General features: G+C 42.1%; 1 protein-coding gene across 1 annotated transcript; it reads left to right on the forward strand.

Moving 5' to 3' along the window:
* The first annotated feature begins 1,816 nt into the window (after positions 1-1,816).
* On the forward strand, positions 1,817-16,851 carry nup42 (nucleoporin 42). Its single transcript, XM_062999255.1, has 7 exons — positions 1,817-2,027; positions 13,117-13,351; positions 14,447-14,535; positions 14,617-14,693; positions 14,774-14,860; positions 15,540-15,810; positions 16,338-16,851. Exons 1-7 carry the CDS (start codon positions 1,910-1,912, stop codon positions 16,790-16,792), a joined length of 1,332 nt encoding a protein of 443 aa, XP_062855325.1. The 5' UTR covers positions 1,817-1,909; the 3' UTR covers positions 16,793-16,851.
* Positions 16,852-23,567: the final 6,716 nt, after the last annotated feature.

The raw sequence follows: 23,567 nt of genomic DNA on the forward strand, positions 1-23,567 counted from the left end.
TAAATAATCATCACATGTGCATTTAAAGCTGCACTAACATGTTATATGTGTTAAATATGTGTTTAATATGAATATTAGAAGAGTTACACGTGTGTTAAGTGTGTATAATTCAGTAAATAATCATCACATGTGCATTTAAAGCTGCACTAACATGTTATATGTGTTAAATAGTGTTTAATATGAATATTAGAGGAGTTACACGTGTGTTAAGTGTGTATAATTCAGTAAATAATCACCACATGTGCATTTAAAGCTGCACTAACATGTTATATGTGTTAAATATGTGTTTAATATGAATATTAGAGGAGTTACACGTGTGTTAAGTGTGTATAATTCAGTAATTAATCACCACATGTGCATTTAAAGCTGCACTAACATGTTATATGTGTTAAATAGTGTTTAATATGAATATTAGAGGAGTTACACGTGTGTTAAGTGTGTATAATTCAGTAAATAATCACCACGTGCATTTAAAGCTGCACTAACATGTTATATGTGTTAAATAGTGTTTAATATGAATATTAGAGGAGTTACACGTGTGTTTAGTGTGTATAATTCAGTAAATAATCATCACATGTGCATTTAAAGCTGCACTAACATGTTATATGTGTTAAATAGTGTTTAATATGAATATTAGAGGAGTTACACGTGTGTTAAGTGTGTATAATTCAGTAAATAATCACCACATGTGCATTTAAAGCTGCACTAACATGTTATATGTGTTAAATATGTGTTTAATATGAATATTAGAGGAGTTACAGGTGTGTTAAGTGTGTATAATTCAGTAAATAATCACCACGTGCATTTAAAGCTGCACTAACATGTTATATGTGTTAAATAGTGTTTAATATGAATATTAGAGGAGTTACACGTGTGTTAAGTGTGTATAATTCAGTAAATAATCACCACATGTGCATTTAAAGCTGCACTAACATGTTATATGTATTAAATAGTGTTTAATATGAATATTAATGGAGTTACACGTGTGTTAAGTGTGTATAATTCAGTAAATAATCATCACATGTGCATTTAAAGCTGCACTAACATGTTATATGTGTTAAATATGTGTTTAATATGAATATTAGAGGAGTTACACGTGTGTTAAGTGTGTATAATTCAGTAAATAATCACCACATGTGCATTTAAAGCTGCACTAACATGTTATATGTGTTAAATATGTGTTTAATATGAATATTAGAGGAGTTACACGTGTGTTAAGTGTGTATAATTCAGTAAATAATCATCACATGTGCATTTAAAGCTGCACTAACATGTTATATGTGTTAAATATGTGTTTAATATGAATATTAGAGGAGTTACACGTGTGTTAAGTGTGTATAATTCAGTAAATAATCATCACATGTGCATTTAAAGCTGCACTAACATGTTATATGTGTTAAATAGTGTTTAATATGAATATTAGAGGAGTTACACGTGTGTTAAGTGTGTATAATTCAGTAAATAATCACCACATGTGCATTTAAAGCTGCACTAACATGTTATATGTGTTAAATATGTGTTTAATATGAATATTAGAGGAGTTACACGTGTGTTAAGTGTGTATAATTCAGTAAATAATCACCACATGTGCATTTAAAGCTGCACTAACATGTTATATGTGTTAAATATGTGTTTAATATGAATATTAGAGGAGTTACACGTGTGTTAAGTGTGTATAATTCAGTAAATAATCACTGGGTGGTAACAGTGTATTGTAGAGGGCGCGTTCGCTGAGGTGTCGGGAGCGCGCCTCGCCCCCGTTCTCTCCGGTAGGTGGCGGGAGCGCGCCTCAGCGTTATCATGAATAGAGCAGAAGAAGCAGCGTTAGCGTTAGCGTTAGCGCTGTAGCTCAGTTTTATGACTAGTAACTAGTTTTAATGTAATAAATGAAAACTTTATTATTACTATAATGGCTGTGTGTCGTTTCTTTATGGAGGGAAGGTGTCGGTATGGTGATCAATGTTGGAATGAACATCCGAGAGGAGGAAGGAACCAGAACCAGAACCAGAACCAGAGCAGCAGAGGAGGTAACGGGAACTATGCTAAGCTAAGCTAAACTAAGCTAAAGTTTGTGTGGATTTAATCTGTGTAAATGCTGATAATTAACGTCACGGTAATATATTATGTTTAATGTTTGCACCCGGGTACACACAGCATTCCCCACACAGTACAGCTATTCGTACCCCAAAAAGAAAAAGAGCAAACAAACTCAACTGCGCATGTCTACCAAGGATATATAAACACTACACATGGACATGCTAAAGGTCAAGGGATAGCAGTAATTGATCATGAAGTGGCGTTACCTGGGGACTTGGGAATGCCCAAGTTGTGAGGTATTATCTTGTGAGTAAGGCTGACCACTGGCCAGTGTGCTCATGGCAAGGCGATGCGAATTAATGGAGTCTGAGTGAGGCAAGATTGTGGGTACCAGACGGGTGGGACATTTAACATTCCCTAATCCAGTGTCACATGTACTGGGAATATGTCATAGAGGGACCAGAGATCATGCACCTACAAATACCACCGACCTGTGGGTGGGTATCCAGATGGCACTGGTCAACACCCATCCAGATATTTCCGTCCACTTGTGGAACCAATGCCTGCTGCACTTAGCCAGGCTGAAGGAGTACCTAACATGATACTTTACACCTGGGTGTAGATAATGTATAATGTAAATAATACAATCTGAAAATAATATAAAAAATAGTGAAATTGTTTGTAATCTTGTGATATTTACACCTGGGTGCAAATAGTATCTGCCTTATAATATTTCATTTATATATGAGTCCTGCCAAAAGACAATACAGTCCACACAGTCACCGAGCAGATAAACAACAGCACAATCAGTACAGGTGTGTGTGTGTGTGTGTGTGTGTGTGTGTGTGTGTGTGTGTGTGTGTGTGTGTGTGTGTGTGTGTGATTTAGTGTGTGTGTGATTTAGTGTGTGTGTGATTTAGTGTGTGTGTGATTGATTTAGTGTGTGTGTGATTGATTTAGTGTGTGTGTGTGTGTGTGTGTGTGTGATTTAGTGTGTGTGTGTGATTGATTTAGTGTGTGTGTGATTGATTTAGTGTGTGTGTGTGTGTGTGTGTGTGATTTAGTGTGTGTGTGATTGATTTAGTGTGTGTGTGTGTGTGTGATTTAGTGTGTGTGTGATTGATTTAGTGTGTGTGTGATTGATTTAGTGTGTGTGTGTGTGTGTGTGTGTGTGTGTGATTTAGTGTGTGTGTGTGTGTGATTTAGTGTGTGTGTGATTTAGTGTGTGTGTGATTGATTTAGTGTGTGTGTGTGTGATTTAGTGTGTGTGTGTGATTGATTTAGTGTGTGTGTGTGTGTGTGATTTATTGTGTGTGATTTAGTGTGTGTGTGATTGATTTAGTGTGTGTGTGATTTATTGTGTGTGATTTAGTGTGTGTGTGATTGATTTAGTGTGTGTGTGATTGATTTAGTGTGTGTGTGTGTGTGTGATTTAGTGTGTGTGTGTGATTTAGTGTGTGTGTGTTTTAGTGTGTGTGATTTAGTGTGTGTGTGATTGATTTAGTGTGTGTGTGATTGATTTAGTGTGTGTGTGTGTGTGTGTGTGATTTAGTGTGTGTGTGTGATTGATTTAGTGTGTGTGTGATTGATTTAGTGTGTGTGTGTGTGTGTGTGATTTAGTGTGTGTGTGTGTGATTGATTTAGTGTGTGTGTGTGTGTGATTTAGTGTGTGTGTGATTGATTTAGTGTGTGTGTGATTGATTTAGTGTGTGTGTGTGTGTGTGTGTGATTTAGTGTGTGTGTGTGTGTGTGATTTAGTGTGTGTGTGTGTGTGTGATTTAGTGTGTGTGTGATTTAGTGTGTGTGTGATTGATTTAGTGTGTGTGTGTGTGTGTGATTTAGTGTGTGTGTGTGATTGATTTAGTGTGTGTGTGTGTGTGTGATTTATTGTGTGTGATTTAGTGTGTGTGTGATTGATTTAGTGTGTGTGTGTGTGTGATTTAGTGTGTGTGTGATTGATTTAGTGTGTGTGTGTGTGATTTAGTGTGTGTGTGATTGATTTAGTGTGTGTGTGTGTGTGTGTGTGTGATTTAGTGTGTGTGATTGATTTAGTGTGTGTGTGATTTATTGTGTGTGATTTAGTGTGTGTGTGATTGATTTAGTGTGTGTGTGATTGATTTAGTGTGTGTGTGTGTGTGATTTAGTGTGTGTGATTTAGTGTGTGTGTGATTGATTTAGTGTGTGTGTGTGTGTGTGATTTAGTGTGTGTGTGTGATTGATTTAGTGTGTGTGTGTGTGTGTGATTTATTGTGTGTGATTTAGTGTGTGTGTGATTGATTTAGTGTGTGTGTGATTGATTTAGTGTGTGTGTGTGTGTGTGTGTGTGATTTATTGTGTGTGATTTAGTGTGTGTGTGTGTGTGTGTGTGTGATTGATTTAGTGTGTGTGTGTGTGTGTGTGTGATTTAGTGTGTGTGATTGATTTAGTGTGTGTGTGATTTATTGTGTGTGATTTAGTGTGTGTGTGATTGATTTAGTGTGTGTGTGATTGATTTAGTGTGTGTGTGTGTGTGATTTAGTGTGTGTGATTTAGTGTGTGTGTGATTGATTTAGTGTGTGTGTGTGTGTGTGTGATTTAGTGTGTGTGTGTGATTGATTTAGTGTGTGTGTGTGTGTGATTTATTGTGTGTGATTTAGTGTGTGTGTGATTGATTTAGTGTGTGTGTGATTGATTTAGTGTGTGTGTGTGTGTGTGTGATTTATTGTGTGTGATTTAGTGTGTGTGTGATTGATTTAGTGTGTGTGTGTGTGATTTAGTGTGTGTGTGATTGATTTAGTGTGTGTGTGTGTGTGTGTGTGTGTGTGATTTAGTGTGTGTGTGATTGATTTAGTGTGTGTGTGTGATTTAGTGTGTGTGATTGATTTTGTGTGTGTGTGTGATTTAGTGTGTGTGATTTAGTGTGTGTGTGTGTGTGTGTGTGTGATTGATTTAGTGTGTGTGTGTGATTTAGTGTGTGTGATTGATTTTGTGTGTGTGTGTGATTTAGTGTGTGTGATTGATTTAGTGTGTGTGTGATTGATTTAGTGTGTGTGTGTGTGTGTGTGTGATTTAGTGTGTGTGTGTGATTGATTTAGTGTGTGTGTGTGTGTGTGTGTGATTTAGTGTGTGTGTGATTTAGTGTGTGTGTGATTGATTTAGTGTGTGTGTGTGTGATTTAGTGTGTGTGTGTGATTGATTTAGTGTGTGTGTGTGTGTGATTTATTGTGTGTGATTTAGTGTGTGTGTGATTGATTTAGTGTGTGTGTGTGTGTGTGTGTGATTTAGTGTGTGTGTGATTGATTTAGTGTGTGTGTGTGTGTGTGATTGATTTAGTGTGTGTGTGTGTGTGATTTATTGTGTGTGATTTAGTGTGTGTGTGATTGATTTAGTGTGTGTGTGATTGATTTAGTGTGTGTGTGTGTGTGTGTGTGTGTGTGATTTAGTGTGTGTGTGATTGATTTAGTGTGTGTGTGTGTGTGTGATTTAGTGTGTGTGTGATTGATTTAGTGTGTGTGTGTGTGTGTGTGTGATTGATTTAGTGTGTGTGTGATTGATTTAGTGTGTGTGTGTGTGTGTGATTTAGTGTGTGTGTGATTGATTTATAATAATAATAATAATAATACATTTTATTTATATAGCGCTTTTCAAGATACTCAAAGACGCTTTACATAAGACAAATAATCAAAACAAATACGTACATACACCATACACATCATAGTACAAAATCAAAATAGTACATCAACATCAAGTGTGTGTGTGTGATTTAGTGTGTGTGTGATTTATTGTGTGTGATTTAGTGTGTGTGATTGATTTAGTGTGTGTGTGTGTGATTTAGTGTGTGTGATTGATTTAGTGTGTGTGATTGATTTATTGTGTGTGTGTGTGTGTGTGTGATTTAGTGTGTGTGTGATTTAGTGTGTGTGATTTAGTATGTGTGATTGATTTAGTGTGTGTGTGTGTGTGTGATTTAGTGTGTGTGTGTGTGTGATTTAGTGTGTGTGTGTGTGTGTGTGTGATTGATTTAGTGTGTGTGTGTGATTTATTGTGTGTGTGTGATTGATTTAGTGTGTGTGTGTGTGATTTAGTGTGTGTGTGTGATTTAGTGTGTGTGTGATTTAGTGTGTGTGATTGATTTAGTGTGTGTGTGTGTGATTGATTTAGTGTGTGTGTGTGTGTGATTTAGTGTGTGTGTGTGATTTAGTGTGTGTGTGTGATTTAGTGTGTGTGTGTGTGTGTGTGATTGATTTAGTGTGTGTGTGTGTGTGTGATTTATTGTGTGTGATTGATTTAGTGTGTGTGTGTGTGTGTGATTGATTTAGTGTGTGTGTGTGTGTGATTTATTGTGTGTGTGTGTGATTGATTTAGTGTGTGTGTGTGATTTATTGTGTGTGTGTGTGTGTGATTGATTTAGTGTGTGTGATTGATTTTTTGTGTGTGTGTGTGATTGATTTAGTGTGTGTGTGTGTGATTTAGTGTGTGTGTGTGTGATTTATTGTGTGTGTGTGTGTGATTGATTTAGTGTGTGTGTGTGTGTGTGATTTAGTGTGTGTGTGTGTGTGATTTATTGTGTGTGTGTGTGTGATTGATTTAGTGTGTGTGATTGATTTATTGTGTGTGTGTGATTGATTTAGTGTGTGTGTGTGTGATTGATTTAGTGTGTGTGATTGATTTATTGTGTGTGTGTGATTTAGTGTGTGTGTGATTTAGTGTGTGTGTGTGTGTGTGATTGATTTAGTGTGTGTGTGATTGATTTATTGTGTGTGTGTGTGTGTGTGATTGATTTAGTGTGTGTGTGATTGATTTATTGTGTGTGTGTGTGTGATTGATTTAGTGTGTGTGTGATTGATTTATTGTGTGTGTGATTGATTTAGTCTGTGTGTGTGTGATTGATTTAGTGTGTGTGTGATTGATCTAGTGTGTGTGTGATTGATCTAGTGTGTGTGTGATTGATTTATTGTGTGTGTGTGTGATTGATCTAGTGTGTGTGTGATTGATTTATTGTGTGTGTGTGTGATTGATCTAGTGTGTGCGTGATTGATTTAGTGTGTGTGTGATTGATCTAGTGTGTGTGTGATTGATTTATTGTGTGTGTGTGTGATTGATCTAGTGTGTGTGTGATTGATTTAGTGTGTGTGTGTGTGATTGATTTAGTGTGTGTGTGATTGATTTAGTGTGTGTGTGTGATTGATTTAGTGTGTGTAATTGATTTAGTGTGTGTGTTATTTAGTGTGTGTGATTTAGTGTGTGTGATTTAGTGTGTGTGTGTGTGTGTGTGTGTGTGATTTAGTGTGTGTGTGTGTGTGTGATTTAGTGTGTGTGTGTGTGTGATTGATTTATTGTGTGTGTGTGTGATTTAGTGTGTGTGTGATTTAGTGTGTGTGTGTGTGTGATTGATTTATTGTGTGTGTGTGTGATTTAGTGTGTGTGTGATTTAGTGTGTGTGTGTGTGTGTGTGTGATTTAGTGTGTGTGTGTGTGTGTGATTTAGTGTGTGTGTGTGTGTGTGTGTGATTTAGTGTGTGTGATTGATTTATTGTGTGTGTGTGTGATTTAGTGTGTGTGTGATTTAGTGTGTGTGTGATTTAGTGTGTGTGTGTGTGATTTAGTGTGTGTGTGTGATTTAGTGTGTGTGTGATTTAGTGTGTGTGTGTGTGTGTGATTTAGTGTGTGTGTGTGTGTGTGTGATTTAGTGTGTGTGATTGATTTATTGTGTGTGTGTGTGATTTAGTGTGTGTGTGATTTAGTGTGTGTGTGTGTGATTTAGTGTGTGTGTGTGTGATTTAGTGTGTGTGTGTGTGTGTGATTTAGTGTGTGTGATTGATTTATTGTGTGTGTGTGTGATTTAGTGTGTGTGTGATTTAGTGTGTGTGTGTGTGTGTGTGATTTAGTGTGTGTGTGATTTAGTGTGTGTGTGTGATTTAGTGTGTGTGTGTGTGTGTGTGTGATTTAGTGTGTGTGTGATTTAGTGTGTGTGTGATTTAGTGTGTGTGTGTGATTTAGTGTGTGTGTGTGTGTGTGTGATTTAGTGTGTGTGTGATTTAGTGTGTGTGTGTGTGTGTGTGTGATTTAGTGTGTGTGATTTATTGTGTGTGTGTGTGATTTAGTGTGTGTGTGTGTGTGTGTGTGTGTGTGTGTGTGATTTAGTGTGTGTGTGATTTAGTGTGTGTGTGTGATTTAGTGTGTGTGTGTGTGTGATTTAGTGTGTGTGATTTAGTGTGTGTGTGTGTGTGTGTGTGTGTGTGTGTGTTTAGATAGCACCTTTTATCTGAACCCACCCATTTTTCTTGTGAGCAAAAATATTGGAACAGATCAACTTAAAACAAATTAAAGTGAATAAGACTTAAAGTTAGTTTAATATCTGCATCAAGCCTGTGAGCCACTGACATCTCTGAACGTTTTCATCCTTCTGGTGTGATGTTTCTCCAGGCTTTCACCTCAGTACTTGTTTGCATAAAATGCTTTTATTTATTGCCCGATTACATTTACATTTACATTTTCAGCATTTAGCAGACGCTTTTATCCAAAGCGACTTACACAATGAGCGGAACACGATGAGCAGTTGAGGGTTAAGGGCCTTGCTCAGGGACCCAACAGTGGCAACTTGGTGGTGGCGTGGCTTGAACCGGCAACCTTCTGTTTACTAGTCCAGTACCTTAACCACTGAGCTATCACTGGCCATTGCGTCACGCTTCCTCTCCGCCAGCACTCTGTAAGGAGAGACGCACCCTGACAGCTCTGTGCAGGCACCATCAATCAGCCAGCAGAGGTCGTAATCGCACCAGTTATGAGAGAGAGACCCCATCCGACTTAGTCCCGCCCATATCTGAACAACGGGCCAATCGTTGTTCATGTGGCCGCTCAGCCTTAGCCGGCAGGCGGAGCTGAGACTCGATACGATGTACTCGAGATCCCAGCTCTGGTTCCAGCGTGTGTTTGTACCGCTGCGCCACCTGAGCGGCCAACTGCAGATGTTTTCCTTGGTCTACCTGTTCCACATCTGTTAGTACACCAGCGACGACGTTCTTCTTCAGGACGTTCCAAACGGTTGTACTGGCTATGACCGATATTTGTGCAATAGTCCACTGAAGTCGGGCGTCATTCTGTAGTCCTCGTCATGCCCATATTTGGAGACCCGGGTCGAAGTCAGATTTCCTATGGGGGGAAATATGAACGGGGTTTTCAAAAAATCGACTCTAACGCATCCTGTGTACATTTTCCTCCTGTACATCACCGGATCCTCTGAATTACGAGGTCGTTAAAGGATCGTAATACTAATAATGCTACACGAAAGCTAACGCTACTGCGCATTAATTAGACGTCACTGAACTACACCAATCGAATCGACGGAACGAGCGGCGTAACACCCGACCGTCCTCGCTTTCTACTATAATGTAGCTAGCTACTAAAAATATCAAGTAAAACTTGTGAATATCACCGCACTGTTACTCTGGTGAATCGCGCTGCTTCCTGCGGTTATTTAAGAGGCTTATAAAAGAAAAAAAAAAGAAAACATTAAGAGGCTTCCAGTCTGGTGACGTCAATTCCGTGCGCAGTAGCATTAGCTTACATGTAGCAATATTCATATTTTGACTCTTTAACGGCTTTATAATTCAGAGGATCCAGTTATAATAGACAGAAGAATCTCCATAAAACAAAACCTAACAGCTCTGGAACATTTTTCATGACTACAGGATGCGAGAGAGGCGACTTGCGAAATCTCCGCTCATATTTCCCGTTCAAAATTTCTCTTAGACCCGGGTTACCAAATATGGGCACAACAACATGGCGAGACGACTTCTGTGGTCTATGGCTCTGATTGCTTTTCCATCTTCTCTCAGCTTCACAACTGCTAGTTTCTCACCCGTAGACAGCGCTCTGGTTTTCATTTATAGACGATTCATGAGTCCAGGAAGTGGCGTAGCTGTTCCTAAGACGCTTCCGCTTGGTGGTAAACAGCGCTCAGAACAACAGCGATTGATCACGACTGCTTCAATTCCTTTGCGTTAGTTCAGGTGTGATTTATCGACAGTATGTCTAAATTAAAGTTAGGACCGTGTTGGTCGGTTGTCGGATGTTCCCTCAGGCCAGGTACTATCACTATATGGAATTATATCAACAGCTTTTAGCTCAATTATTAAATGACATGCAGACCTGTAAAGAAACATGGTTCTACTTTTGTTAGAGATGTACTGATCGGGGTTTGTCTCTCTTCAGGGCGATCGGCCGATAGCCGATGCGGGGCGAGGGTTTGCAACATGCAGTTTTTAGCGCAAAATTAGCAGTAAATACAGCCAAAAGTTTTCAACCTGTGGGGCACGAGTACTTTTCTGTTTAATATTATCCAGTTCAGTCTGGAAAAACCTTAAAAATAGGACGAACAGTGAAGATAATCCGGTGACAAATCACGGTATCGATAGAAGTGATTCAGGAGTCGATTCATTTGAACCGAAGCGTAAGTTTCTTTTCTCGGTTATCTCTGCGTGTTTACTGTTAATAATTAATGTCGTGGTTTTAAATAAACACCAGCTACTACAGAACATTCTGTGTGACTCTCTTACCTTTAAAAAGAGCTTATAAAGTTCAGGCTTAATTATACTGGTTATTACCACAGAGCGGGAACCGACTTGACGAAGCTAAACGTTTTCTGTCAGTCAGAGCAGATGATCCCGAACTAACCAACTTAGTAACTGATGCACTTTTGCCTTCGCTCGGCTCTGTAACGTTTTCCGCTCTCATCTACATCAAAAGCAAGAACCGCTTACGAGAGGGAACCAGGAGTTTATATAACGTGCTGATAGAATCGGCTCAGATGGGATCGGGCTGTATTATCTTTTTAAAGTAAATATTTCAATCAGCAAAATTGCATCGTATCTATGATGCACAACGTTAATGATGTTATTTTAGGTGGTGAAGAGCGTTCACCATGGTTTCTGTACGATGGTTTCTGTACGATGGATGATGAATGGTGATGTGATGGTTGGTGCTTCGCGGCTCGAAGTCTGGATCGATCCACTGAGCTGTTAAGCTTAACACGGTCTTCATATATCACGCCATCGGATCGGCTACGTTCGGGAAATATCGGCCGATCGCCGATAGCATATTTTGATTCAAAATCGGCCGATACGATTCATAGCAGATCGATCGTCCCATCTGTAACTTTTGTAATACAAAAAGTAAATAAACTGTTTATGAATACATTGTGCTCACTGTGAAATATTTTATGTGTTTCCAGTTGGGCTATAAAAATTGTTTCAGCGTTAGCTTATATGTTCTAATTATTATTATACTATAATGGCTCTTAGCTCAGCAGACTTTTCACAGAAGGTAAAAGGGGAGATGACACTTACATTTTACATTTTCAGCGGACGCTTTTATCCAAAGCGACTTACAGTCTAAGCAGTTGAGGGTTAAGGGCCTTGCTGAAGGGCCGGACAGTTGCAACCTGGCAGTGGTGGGGCTTGAACCAGCGTCCTTCTGCTTACTAGTCCCGTACCTTAATGCCTGGTTCACACTCGGGAGCGACTCGGCGTTCACTCGGCGATCAAAACTCGGCTCCCGATCGCTAAGTGTGAACTACTCAACAACTCGACCCGACCGGCTCGCCGACCGGATCGGGTTTTCTAGCAGGTCAGATATCTGATCCGAGATGTCCGACTGAAAATGAGTGACATGTCGAACAGCCAATGAGAACGCAGGATACGGTGTGAGGGGAAACGCAGCAGAGGAGTGTAAACAGGTGGGAGAGGGGCGTAATTATTATAGTTTATATCAGAATACATCGGCACACACACTCACGTGTTACAGTATTTCTGATTTGATCGTCCTCTACAAAACATAACACCCACGCTGCATTGCAGAATTATTAATGAACCTCCAACTCGCTATAGAACGATCCATACTGCTCGTGTTGCCAAATCCACTCAGATTCATTTATTTTTCCTCCTTGATTTCACGCCGCACATCAGCGCACAGACGCTTCGATCTCTCGCCACTTGTTGACGTGCGTTTTTGGACGTGGTGTCATTAAAAAGAATAAAAAGGGAAAGCAGAGAAGCTCGCCTGCGATTCCAGTCGGTGATAGATGGTGTAGTGTGTGAAATGTACACCGACTGAAAGACTCCCGAGTGCAAAAGATCCAGTCGTGCAGTGTGCACGCTCCGTTTTAACCAGGTAGTGATACGCGTCCGGGTACGTTACCTCAGGCAAACGTTTTAAGTCGGCGGAAAAACACGGTCTTCTTAAATCCTCCTCAAAAGGGTCTGGTGAAGATACTTGATGATCTATCATTAATTTCTGCTTATCTCGCGCTTGTTCCACGTTCGGGGGACTCGTGGAGTACGAGCTCGTCATGTTCACAGCTGGATGGATGTTTAAAAATGGCGCTACCGGAGAGGCTGAGGGAACAGACATGCGCAGTAGCGTTGTTATTGTTTACCTCATCGAAACGGGTCTATAAGCACACAGTCTGCTCAACACACCCGACACTCACATGTCCCAATACTTTTGCTCAGAAGAGAAATGGGTGGGTTCAGACCAAAGGTGCTGCTTCTTGTAAAGCGTGTATCGGATCCAGATGTAAACACCTGGAACTAAAAGCTGAAGTGTTGATCTTTTAATGTCAAACCCAAATAAAGGGATCGGCCTCACCGTCCCAGTACTTTTGGAGGGGAGTGTATATGTGCAGGTATGTGTTAGTGTGTGTTTACTGCTTAATCTACCACACATGAATTTTCTAGGTATACAATTACTGACTGTAGCCTCACCGTTCCTCGTTTATCAATAGACAGGGACCCTCATTCGACCCCCTTTGACTAGTGTTCAATGTTCTAGTAATCAGAAGGTTGTGGGTTTAATCTGCTGTTGGGCCCCTGAGCGAGGCCCTTAACTCTTGATGCTCAAATCATGTTCGGTCAAATGTAAGTGGTGTCCACAGCCAAGCAGGCTTCACTCACTCACACTAGAGTGAAAGACGAACATGCCTGCACTGTCTGGTCAGAAGTATGTGGACACCCCCCCTCATCTCTGAGTTGACCCCAGCCGTAAATATAAGCAGTGTGAGTCACTGTCCACAGCCGAGCAAGCTCTCATTCTCGCTCCTCAGGCTCAGTGAACCGGGTGTGGGTGAACCCCAATCAGCGCTCGGGAGGAGGTGTGCTCCAGCCCTCGTCCTTCTCTGGAGGTCAAGACTGGAACAGTGGGGCAGGACGGGATGTCAGGGGTTCCGACTTCAGCCAGAACCGCTTCTCCTCTCTTAACACCACACACTCCACCTACGGCGGTGCAGGAGGAGGAGATGCAGGAGGAGGAGGTGCAGGAGCAGGTCATGATCGAGACATGTGAGTAACGTTAGACCTGAAAGCTCCTGCAACACGGTTACACTGTTCACAGTCCAGCAGGCTTTATATCATCATATCACTGAACTATCTAAAGCTTGCTCGACTGTGAACAAGCAGCTTATATGGACACCTTGACGTCATTATATGGGTGTGGAACAGTGGTCTCTCACCAGTGTCTGGAAGAGGAAATAACACTGCACGATCATTCGTATGAAGCGCCGTCCACAGTCGAGCAGGCTTCACGGTCTCCTCTAAACCCTTGGTGATGAAGATCTGCATCGCGTCTGACCACCTGATCCAGTTTGGCTTTCTTGACCTTGACACGAGACCACTGTTCCATGTCCGTTTGAAGAAGTGCAGTCGAGCTAGTCCTAATTATATGGACGTGGAACAGTGGTCTCTCACCAGTGTCTAGAAGAGGAAATATCACTGCACGATCATTCGTATGAGACTCCGTCCACAGTCGAGCAGGCTTCACGGTCTCCTCTAAACCCTTGGTGGTGAAGATCTCCATCACGTCTGACCACCTGATCCAATTTGGCTTTCTTGACCTTGACAGGAGACCACTGTACCATCTCCTTTTTAGTGTGTGCAGTCAGACTAGCCCTAATTATATTGACGCCTTGATTTCACAAGGACGTGGAACAGTGGTCTCTCACCAGTGTCTGGAGGAGGAAACATCACTGGACGATCATTCGTATGAAGCGCCGTCCACAGTCGAGCAGGCTTTACACCAACATGAGCTCATATCCTGCTCCTCTAAACCCTTGGTGGTGTTCTTCTCAGCGCCAGTGTGGCTTTCTTGACCTTGACACGAGACCGCTGTTCCATGTCCGTTTGAAGAAGTGCCGTCGAGCTAGTCCTAATTATATGGACGCCTTGATGTCAATAATAAGAACGTGGAACAGTGTTCTCTGTGTCTGGACGATCATTTGTATGCGGTATGGCCTTGACACGAGACCACTGTTCCATGTTCCATGAACCGGAACACCTACTGATCAGTCTTCTCAGGTGTCCGGATACTTTTGGCCATCCAGTGGTGCAATTCCTCCTGAAGTGTACAAGGTGTGTGTGTGTGTGTGTGTGTGTGTACAGAGAGGCGATTCAGAAGGACATGGAGGCGTGGCAGGACTCAGGACAGTGGATCTTCTCTTGTTACTCGCTCCTCAAAGCTTCCATCTCTGGTAGGACCTTCAGAACCTTCTCAAGCTGTTGATGAGACCATGATGAGGCTGGAGATTAGAGAAGTGTGTGTGTGTGTGCAGGCTTCGTGGAGCTCTCACCTGAGGAACTGAGGATGGAATACTACACCAGCAGAACATCTGGGAACCTGCAGTCCTATGTAAGATCTACACACCTCAGTTCCACCTCATCTGGAACATCTGGAGTTATGTGTGTTTACTGTGTGTGTGTGTGTTTCAGGTGAACTCGGTCCAGCAGCTCTTCAATCAGTGGAGGTCCAGAGTTCAGGAGCTCAGAACCATGAACCCAAACACACGTTCTGCCATGGTGAGAAGCAACACACACACACACACACACTCACACACACACACTCACACACACCACATGGCCGAAAGTATGTGGACTCCCCTTCTAATGATTTCAGCTGTTTGTCACCCCTTTTACTACCAACTGTATAAAATCAATTCTATAAAATAAACTTGAAAGTGCAGGTTTAAGGCAACAGTTTAGGGAAGGCCCTGTTTCAGCAGGACTTTGCCTCTGTGCATGAAGCTCCAGAACTTTAACCAGGTGTTGAGGAACTCCAGCAGCCTGTACAGAACCCGGACCCCAACCCCGCTGAACAGCTTTTGGAAGAATTGGAATGTTGATCTTCCATCTTATAAGTTTCATAAGTAACATCTGCGTCAACATGTAAAAAGCAGCTCTCGTAAGTGGGTTAGGACCCTGAGCTCTCAGATGAGGAGGAAACATCTGTTCCACGCCACTCCCAGAAGAAGCTACCGCTGCACATTTGGTCAAGTATCTCCACACCATGTCTTTCTGGACCTCACACAGGCTGGAACAGGAATGGGCCTTGACTAAACGATCGCCACAAAGTCTGATCATGATAATAGATTGGGGTGTCCGTATACTTTTGGTGTTTTTTTTTCTGAATCATATGTGCAGGCTTGTTCTTCACAGAAGCTCTATAAAGCCTCCATGATGTTTGTTTTGGTTTCCACAGTTAGCGGAATTGAGCAATCCGACAGCTCAGCCAGCATCAGATGGATTCTTCAGTTCTTCAGCTTCATCTACAGGGTTCGGATCTTCAGCAGGGTTTGGGTCAGCTCCGTCCACAGGGTTTGGAGCTGCACCGTCATCAGGGTTTGGAGCTGCATCATCTTCAGGGTTTGGGTCCACCTCGGCCACAGGGTTTGGATCTTCAGGAGGGTTTGGGGAATCAGGAACATCAACAGGATTTGGGTCATCAACAGCATCTGGACTTCAAGGAGGAGGTTAGTGAATTCCTATCATCACCCATCAATCCATCCAACCTCCAATCATCTCCCACCAATCGTCACCAATCAAACTGTTGTGTTAAGTTCTTGGTTCCGATGGTTCTAACATCAAAACAGAGTTCCGCATTCCCACAGAGGGAACCAGAGTTCCGCATTCCCACAGAGGGAACCAGAGTTCCGGATTCCCACAGAGGGAACCAGAGTTCCGGATTCCCACAGAGGGAACCAGAGTTCCGGATTCCCACAGAGGGAACCAGAGTTCCGGATTCCCACAGAGGGAACCAGAGTTCCGGATTCCCACAGAGGGAACCAGAGTGCCGGATTCCCACAGAGGGAACCAGAGTTCCGGATTCCCACAGAGGGAACCAGAGTTCCCGACTCCCACAGAGGCAACCAGAGTTTCCGACTCCCACAGAGGGAACCAGAGTTCCGGACTCCCACAGAGGGAACCAGAGTTCCCGACGCCCACAGAGGGAACCAGAGTTCCTGACTCTCATGCTGATGCGTTTGTATTTATGTTCCAGGGTTTGGTTCCAGTTCTCAGAGCGGTGCTGCCGGATTCTCCTTCGCCCCGCCCAGCGCTGGATTCGGATCCTCCTCGGCCCAGCCGGCTTCGTCCCAATTCGGCTCTCCCGCTCCTTCTGCGTCCTCGTTCTCCTTCACTGCTCCAGCCAATCAGACCCCAGCTGCAGGGTTCTCCTTCACACCTTCAGGAGGAGGTGGAGGAGGGTTCGGTGGTTCCTCCACTCCAGCGGGGGGTACAGCACCCAGCAGCGGTGGTGGTGGTGGGTTTGGTGGGTTTGGAGGTGCAGTAGGTGTGAGTGCGGGCATGAGGAGCAGTGGGGGAGGAGGAGGGGACAGCGTGTTCACCCCTCAGAGTGAACTCACCCCGGACGAGCTGAGGGAGTTCAGCGCTAAAAGGTTCACGCTGGGACAGATTCCTCTCCGAGCTCCTCCTGCTGAACTGCTCAGCGTCTAAATACTTCTGTGCTCTGATATCATGATCGTCTTTGTAATAAAAACCTGATATACCTCTAACTTTGTGGTTACGGTTTAGGGAAGGCCCTTTCCTGGGTATAAGTTCATACAGATCCATGATGAGCAGGTGTGAGGAGCTTATGGTGGAGGAACTCCAACAGAAAGCCTTAGGATGTCACAAAATTCCCACTGATAGACTCCATTATTAGAGCTCATGATCAGCTGTCCACATACTTTTGGTGGTGTGGTGTGGTGTGTGTGAGTGTTTAATGGGAGTTCACCATGTTAATGATGTTAAATACTGTAGCACACTTAGGGATAAATAACGCCTGTCCATATATACCTTTAACTGTTCATCCATTCATCCATCCATCCATCATCCTTCTATCCATCCATCCATCCATACATACATCTATCAATCCTTCCAATCATCTATCCATTATTTCTTCCATCTCTCTCTCCATCCATCCAACTGTACATCAATCCATCCATTCGTCCATTAATACAATCCATCCTTCTATCCATCTGTCCATCCATCTAACCAACCATTCATTAATTCATCCATCCAACCAGCCATCAATCCATCCATCTTGCCACTGTTGGGCCCTTGAGCAAGGCCCCTGGATTGTATGAGTAAAGGTGTTGAGTTTTTTTGATGTACAGATGAGCTGTTTCTAAGATGAGATGAGATGAGCTGAGATGAGATGAGATTAAATGAGATCAGATGAGATCAGATGAGATACGATGAGATGAGATGAGATGAGATGAGCTGAGATGAGCTGAGCTGAGATGAGATACGATGAGATGAGATGAGATGAGATATGATGAGATGAGATGAGATCAGATGAGATGAGATACGATGAGATGAGATACGATGAGATGAGATGAGATATGATGAGATGAGATGAGATACGATGAGATGAGATACGATGAGATGAATGAGATACGATGAGATGAGATGAGATATGATGAGATGAGATGAGATAAGATGAGATATGATGAGATGAGATGAGCTGAGATGGGATGAGATGAGATATGATGAGATGAGATGAGATAAGATGAGATATGATGAGATGAGATGAGCTGAGATGAGATCAGATCAGATCAGATGAGATGAGATACGATGAGCTGAGATGAGATGAGATGAGATATGATGAGATGAGATCAGATGAGATGAGCTGAGATGAGATGAGATGAGATACGATGAGCTGAGATGAGATGAGATACGATGAGATGAGATACGATGAGATGAGATATGATGAGATGAGATATGATGAGATGAGATGAGACTTTATTGATCCACTTAGGGAAATTAACTTGTTACAGCAGTATGAAGACAGGAAAAACAGAAAGAAATACAACAAAGAGAAAATATTGCAGTTTTTTCTCACTTAGTTGTATTTCTTTCTGTTTCTATTTTCTGATCACATTATGGCCCCGTCCCAACTTTTTTAATAATGTTTTAAGTCATCACTAATCAGGAATTAAAATCTTAAATACGCTATATGGACAAAAGTATGTGGACACCATTCAAATGAGTGAATTCAGACGTTTCAGCCAGACTTACTGGTGCTGTTCATAAAACACCGTCCACAAATAAACCTACTTCCTACTGAGCACCTTTGGAATGAATTGGAACTCTGGTTGTGGGCTGGATCCCTGACGCCCTTTAGACTAAATGGGCACAGATTCCCATAGACACACTCCAAAATCTCATGGATATTAACAGAGAAGTGAAGGTCGTTACATCCACAAGGGGGAGCCATCTCCTAACAAGCTCATGCTCTGGTGTCCACGTACTTTTGGCCACATAATCTATCTCTTCTTTGTGGTTTAAACCGCCTTCAAATGACCACACCCTTGTTTATATCTGCATTTTACTTGGTCAAAAGTATTGGGACGCCACCTCTAACTGCTGAAGCCACATGTTTGGTCCACAACAGTTGATAACAGGCCTGGGTTGAACTGGAACACCAACTGATCTATCAGCACTCAGCTGGACTGACTGAACGGGCACAAATTCCCACACACGCCAAAGTCCAGTGAGAAGCTTCTCAGAATGGAGGTCAATGGGACGTCCAACAAGCTCATGGTGGCATGTCCAAATACTTTTGCTCATACAGTGTATAAATGTATAGTGTATAGTATATGAATTATATATATATAGTGTTATACGATGATATAATCCACTGTACAGGTGACCATAAATATGTGGACAGGGGGAGGAAAGACTCATGTGGTGAATGTAGTGCAGAAGAATCATGCAGGAACGTTCTAGTTTCTCTCTTTATTTATTTATTGATTGATTGATTTATTGATGAATCTAATTGGATCAGAATTCTCTCCCACAGCCGTGTAGTAGGTGTAGGTGTGTAGGTGTGGCAGGAGGAGGAAGGTTCACATCTCCTCTATGGTTTTGAGGGGTTTGTTAGCGTTCTCCACCTCCTGTATGGTTATGGTGGCCGGGAGCTCGGTGGGTTTGTTAGCGTTCTCCAGCTTTGCTCTCACGGCGTTGTACTGTCGCTGCCACTCCTCCTTAGTGAGGGACGAGGGGTTCTGCTCCAGAAAAGCGTAGGCCTTCAGGTTCTGAACTTTATACAGCTTCATACACTTAGAGCAGCCTGCACCGAAATCTGTCCAGACCTGCAGAACGTATAAACACCCGACAAGCGTTATTCAAGCATTATATTTCAATCATCATCATTCATATTAATAATAACAGTAATAATAATAACGTATAATAATAATAATAATATATAAAAATATATACTACTACTATTTATAATCATTCATATTAATAATAACAGTAATAATAATTTATAATAATATACAGTGGGGAAAATAAGTATTTGATCCCCTGCTGATTTTGTAAGTTTACCCCCTTACAAAGACTTGAACAGTCTATAATTTTTATGGAAGGTTTATTTTAACAGAGAGAGACAAAAAATCTCTGAAAGATCTCATATCAACAAAAAATCCAGAAAAAAAACATTAAATAAAAGTTATAAATTAATTTTTATTTAATTAAGGGAAATAAGTATTTGATCCCCTACCAACCAGCAAGATTTCTGACCCCCACAGACCGGTTATGTGCCCATGAGGCACACAAATTAGTCCTGTCCCTGTATAAAAGACTCCTGTCACAGAATCAGTTTCTTCCGTTCAAATCTCTCCACCACCATGGGCAAGACCAAAGAGCTATCAAAGGACGTCAGGGACAAGATTGTAGACCTGAACAAGGCTGGAATGGGCTACAAGACCATCAGCAAGAAGCTTGGTGAGAAAGAGACCACTGGTGGTGCGATAATTCGAAAATGGAAGAAATACAAGATCACAGTCAATCACCCTCACTCTGGAGCTCCATGCAAGATCTCACCTGGTGGGGTAAGAATGATTCTGAGAAAGGTGAGGTCAGTCCAGAATTACACGGGAGGAGCTTGTCAATGATCTCAAGGGAGCTGGGAGCAGAGAAATGCTGGATATGACCCCAAGAACACCATCCCCACCGGGCATTTCTCTGCCTCCAAACACGGCGAGTGGAGTTGATGCCAAAGAGCTCAATTTTGGTCTCATCTGACCATATCACATTCTCCCAAGCTTTCTCTGAATCATTCAGGTGTTCGCTGGTAAACTTCAGACGGGCCTGTACATGAGCCTTCTTGAGCAGAGGGACTTTGCGGGCACTGCAGGATCTCAATCCATTACGGTGAAGTGTGTTACTAATGGTTTTCTTGGTGACTGTGCTCCCAGCGCAGACGCGCTATGGTTGAGTGAATGCCATCACACGCCGACGTCGGGTTGGCAGAGGGGGGGACGTAAACAGCCACGATAATAACATGTGAGAACTCTTGCGGTAGATAATATGGCCTGAGTCCAACAGCCAAAAGCTCAATGTCCGGGCAACAGGCATGTGCCTTGATGGTAATGTGACCAGGGTTACACCAACGATTATTAATCAGCACAGCGAGCCCTCCTCCCCTGCGCTTACCGCTCTTAGTGCAGTCATCCCGGTCAGCCCGAACAGTCTGAAAGCCCTCAATTGAAACGTTGTCATCCGAAATGTCCTGGTGTAGCCGTGTCTGAAAAGCACATTAAACTGCACTCCCGGTACTCCTTCTGACTCCTGGATAATGCTGTAAGCTCGTCCATTTTATTAGCCAGCGATCTCACGTTGCCCATGATTCTCCATAAGCCTTCGTCTTCTCGCCCTCGCTTTTCCCGTGCGCTGTTTCGTTCCTCCTCTGCATCCCCTGTGCGTCCGTCTGCAAAGTTCTTCAGGGATGTTAGTTGGTCTGGTCGCCATGCCGGCCGGCTTCAGCTCGATCAGCTGATCCCGGGTGTAAACAAAGCGTCCATGTTGCTGCGCAGCGGCGGACCAGGAGATAAGCATTTTCACAGCGAAAAAACAGACCAAGACTCTCTCTACTAGCATGTTTCGAGAGGGCACAGCTTCACTAAGTTGCCTTATCAAATAAATAAACTATTAGAAAGATAAATAAAGTTTAAAAAAAAACGAAAGTAAACACGAACGGAAACTACTGTAACTGGCTGCGCACAACTATTAAGTGCTCAGTAAAAAGGTGATGAAGGTTTTTAATCATTTTTTAAAGACAGCAAGAGACTCAGATGTTCGGACAGACAGAGGAAGTTCATTCCACCACTTGGGTGCCAGTACAGAGAAGATGCTCGTCTTCCTTTAGTCCTGGGTGGAGGATCAAGTCGAGCGAGACTAGTGGCTCGGAGGTTGCGCGGTACAGAGTGGGGTTTGATTAGGCCACGAAGGTAGCTTGGGGCTGGTCCATTTTTGGCTTTGTAGGCGAGCATCAGTGTTTTAAACTGAATGCGTGCAGCTACAGGAATCCAGTGAAGAGAACGTAGCAGTGAGGTGATGATGAGGCAGCAGTGGGGTGATGATGTGGCAGCAGTGGGGTGATGTGGCAGCGTTTAATGAACATCCATTCCTGCATTACAGGTCTGCACCACATTCCAAAAAAAGTTGGGACAGTAAAGCATTTACATATGCATTTTCTGCATTTACTGGACAGCTATTTAAAAGTCAATATTTTCCATGTGTGCAGGTTTTACTGTTATTGATTAATTGGACACTAAACAACCCAGTATTGCGCCACCATCTGGCCAAAAATTGCAAATGCGACAAATGATAAGGTACAATTTTTCTACTAAAAGGCATAATTTCTGGAATATAAAATTTGAGCAAAAAAAAGCAACATCTACGAAGCAAAACAATCACTGTGTTGTTCAAATATTTACTGTTTTGAAGCAGTAAATTACAACTAGAGATGTGCATTTCCTGCAGAAAATGTGAGTGTGATTGCGGTGCAGCGGGTGAGCAAGTGTGCGTATCCTAATACTTTATCCAAGTCAGGGTGTCATTAATATGCTGTACGATTTAGAGTTGGAACGGTGTTGATATCTCGAACTTTCAAAAAATGAATGGAAGTGAATGGGGCTCTTATAGGTTAAATAAACATTATAGAAATAACCATTGAACAACCATTCAAACAAAAATGAATGGAAGTCAATGGGACCAAAAACGGTAGAAAAGCGGGCGTGGTGGGTGAATGGGCGGGCGGATCAAAGAGCTTTTTTCAAGATGTGGTTTCATTAACGGGCCGGACGATTTAGCATTGGAATGGCGTCGATATCTCAAAATTTTTCGAAAACGAATGGAAGTCTATGGGAAAAATTTTCCGGAAAAATGGGCGTGGCGGGCGAACGGGCGGGCGGATCGAAAACCTGTATACATTTACATTTTCGGCATTTAGCAGACGCCTTTATCCAAAGCGACTTACATTAATTACAGTTACAGTATACAGTCTGAGCAATTGAGGGTTGCTCCCTTGCTCAAGGGCCCAACAGCAGCAACCTGGCAGTGTTGCGGCTTGAACCAGCGACCTTCAGGTTACTAGTCCAGTACCTTAACCACTAGGCTATTCCCTAGTGGTTAAGGTACCTTTTATACAAGTGATCTATTCCCGTATGGGCCGGACTATTTGGTGTTGGAACGGCGTTGATATTTCAAAAACTGCGGACGAAGAAATGCGGACAAAAACGGGCAGAATAATAATAATAATAATATGACTTTCGGATAACAATAGTGTGATTGCCTTACTGCAATCACAGTAATTAACCACATGTCCACTACAATGGACATCATGCATTCTGGGGATATTTCAACTACCAAATGTATTTTATACTAAATTCATATTTTAAAGAAAATACATCTCAAGTTTGATTTCTTTTGTAAACCACACTATTTTTAATAGTATTAAAATAATATTTTTAATTTTACGTCTCTGTGATAACATTTTCTTTGTACTGTTTGTAACAAGATAAGATGTACTGAGATCAGATTTGGGCCTGGAAACTACTGGCCTCAACTCAAGGAAGCAAAAATGCCACACACATGCCAAGATGCTCTATGCCCGCAATATACCAAGTACATTTACTGAAATGTCTGGTGCCTTTGCTAATGTATCGTAAATAGATTTTACATGCAAGCCAATTCATGTTTTTTCTATGTTTTGACAGGGCAGTAGACTGTTCATGTTTTTTCATAGCCTGTCCAGTACATGTTAAAACATGATAGCATTTGTTGTACATCATTAAAAGTTTTTATTTTACTTTATCTATTTCTAAAAAATTATTGTTCTGTTCTAATTATTGTTATTATAATTCATGCATGAAGGGTTAACATGAGAATCGTTTTGCCTCGGTGCGGATATTCGCAGTTTTACAGTCTCGTGTAAGTGTAT

This window comes from Trichomycterus rosablanca, chromosome 1, assembly GCF_030014385.1.
Source record: "Trichomycterus rosablanca isolate fTriRos1 chromosome 1, fTriRos1.hap1, whole genome shotgun sequence".
Taxonomy (NCBI): domain Eukaryota; kingdom Metazoa; phylum Chordata; class Actinopteri; order Siluriformes; family Trichomycteridae; genus Trichomycterus; species Trichomycterus rosablanca.

What these genes read in the sequence shown, in the direction of transcription:
- nup42 (XM_062999255.1), top strand. Translation starts at nt 1,910, where the DNA reads ATGGCTGTGTGTCGTTTCTTTATGGAGGGAAGGTGTCGGTATGGTGAT. An exon ending in GAACCAGAGCAGCAGAGGAG is followed by an intron (nt 2,028 to 13,116) that starts GTAACGGGAACT and finishes CTCGCTCCTCAG; the next exon opens with GCTCAGTGAACCGGGTGTGG. An exon ending in CAAACACACGTTCTGCCATG is followed by an intron (nt 14,861 to 15,539) that starts GTGAGAAGCAAC and finishes TGGTTTCCACAG; the next exon opens with TTAGCGGAATTGAGCAATCC.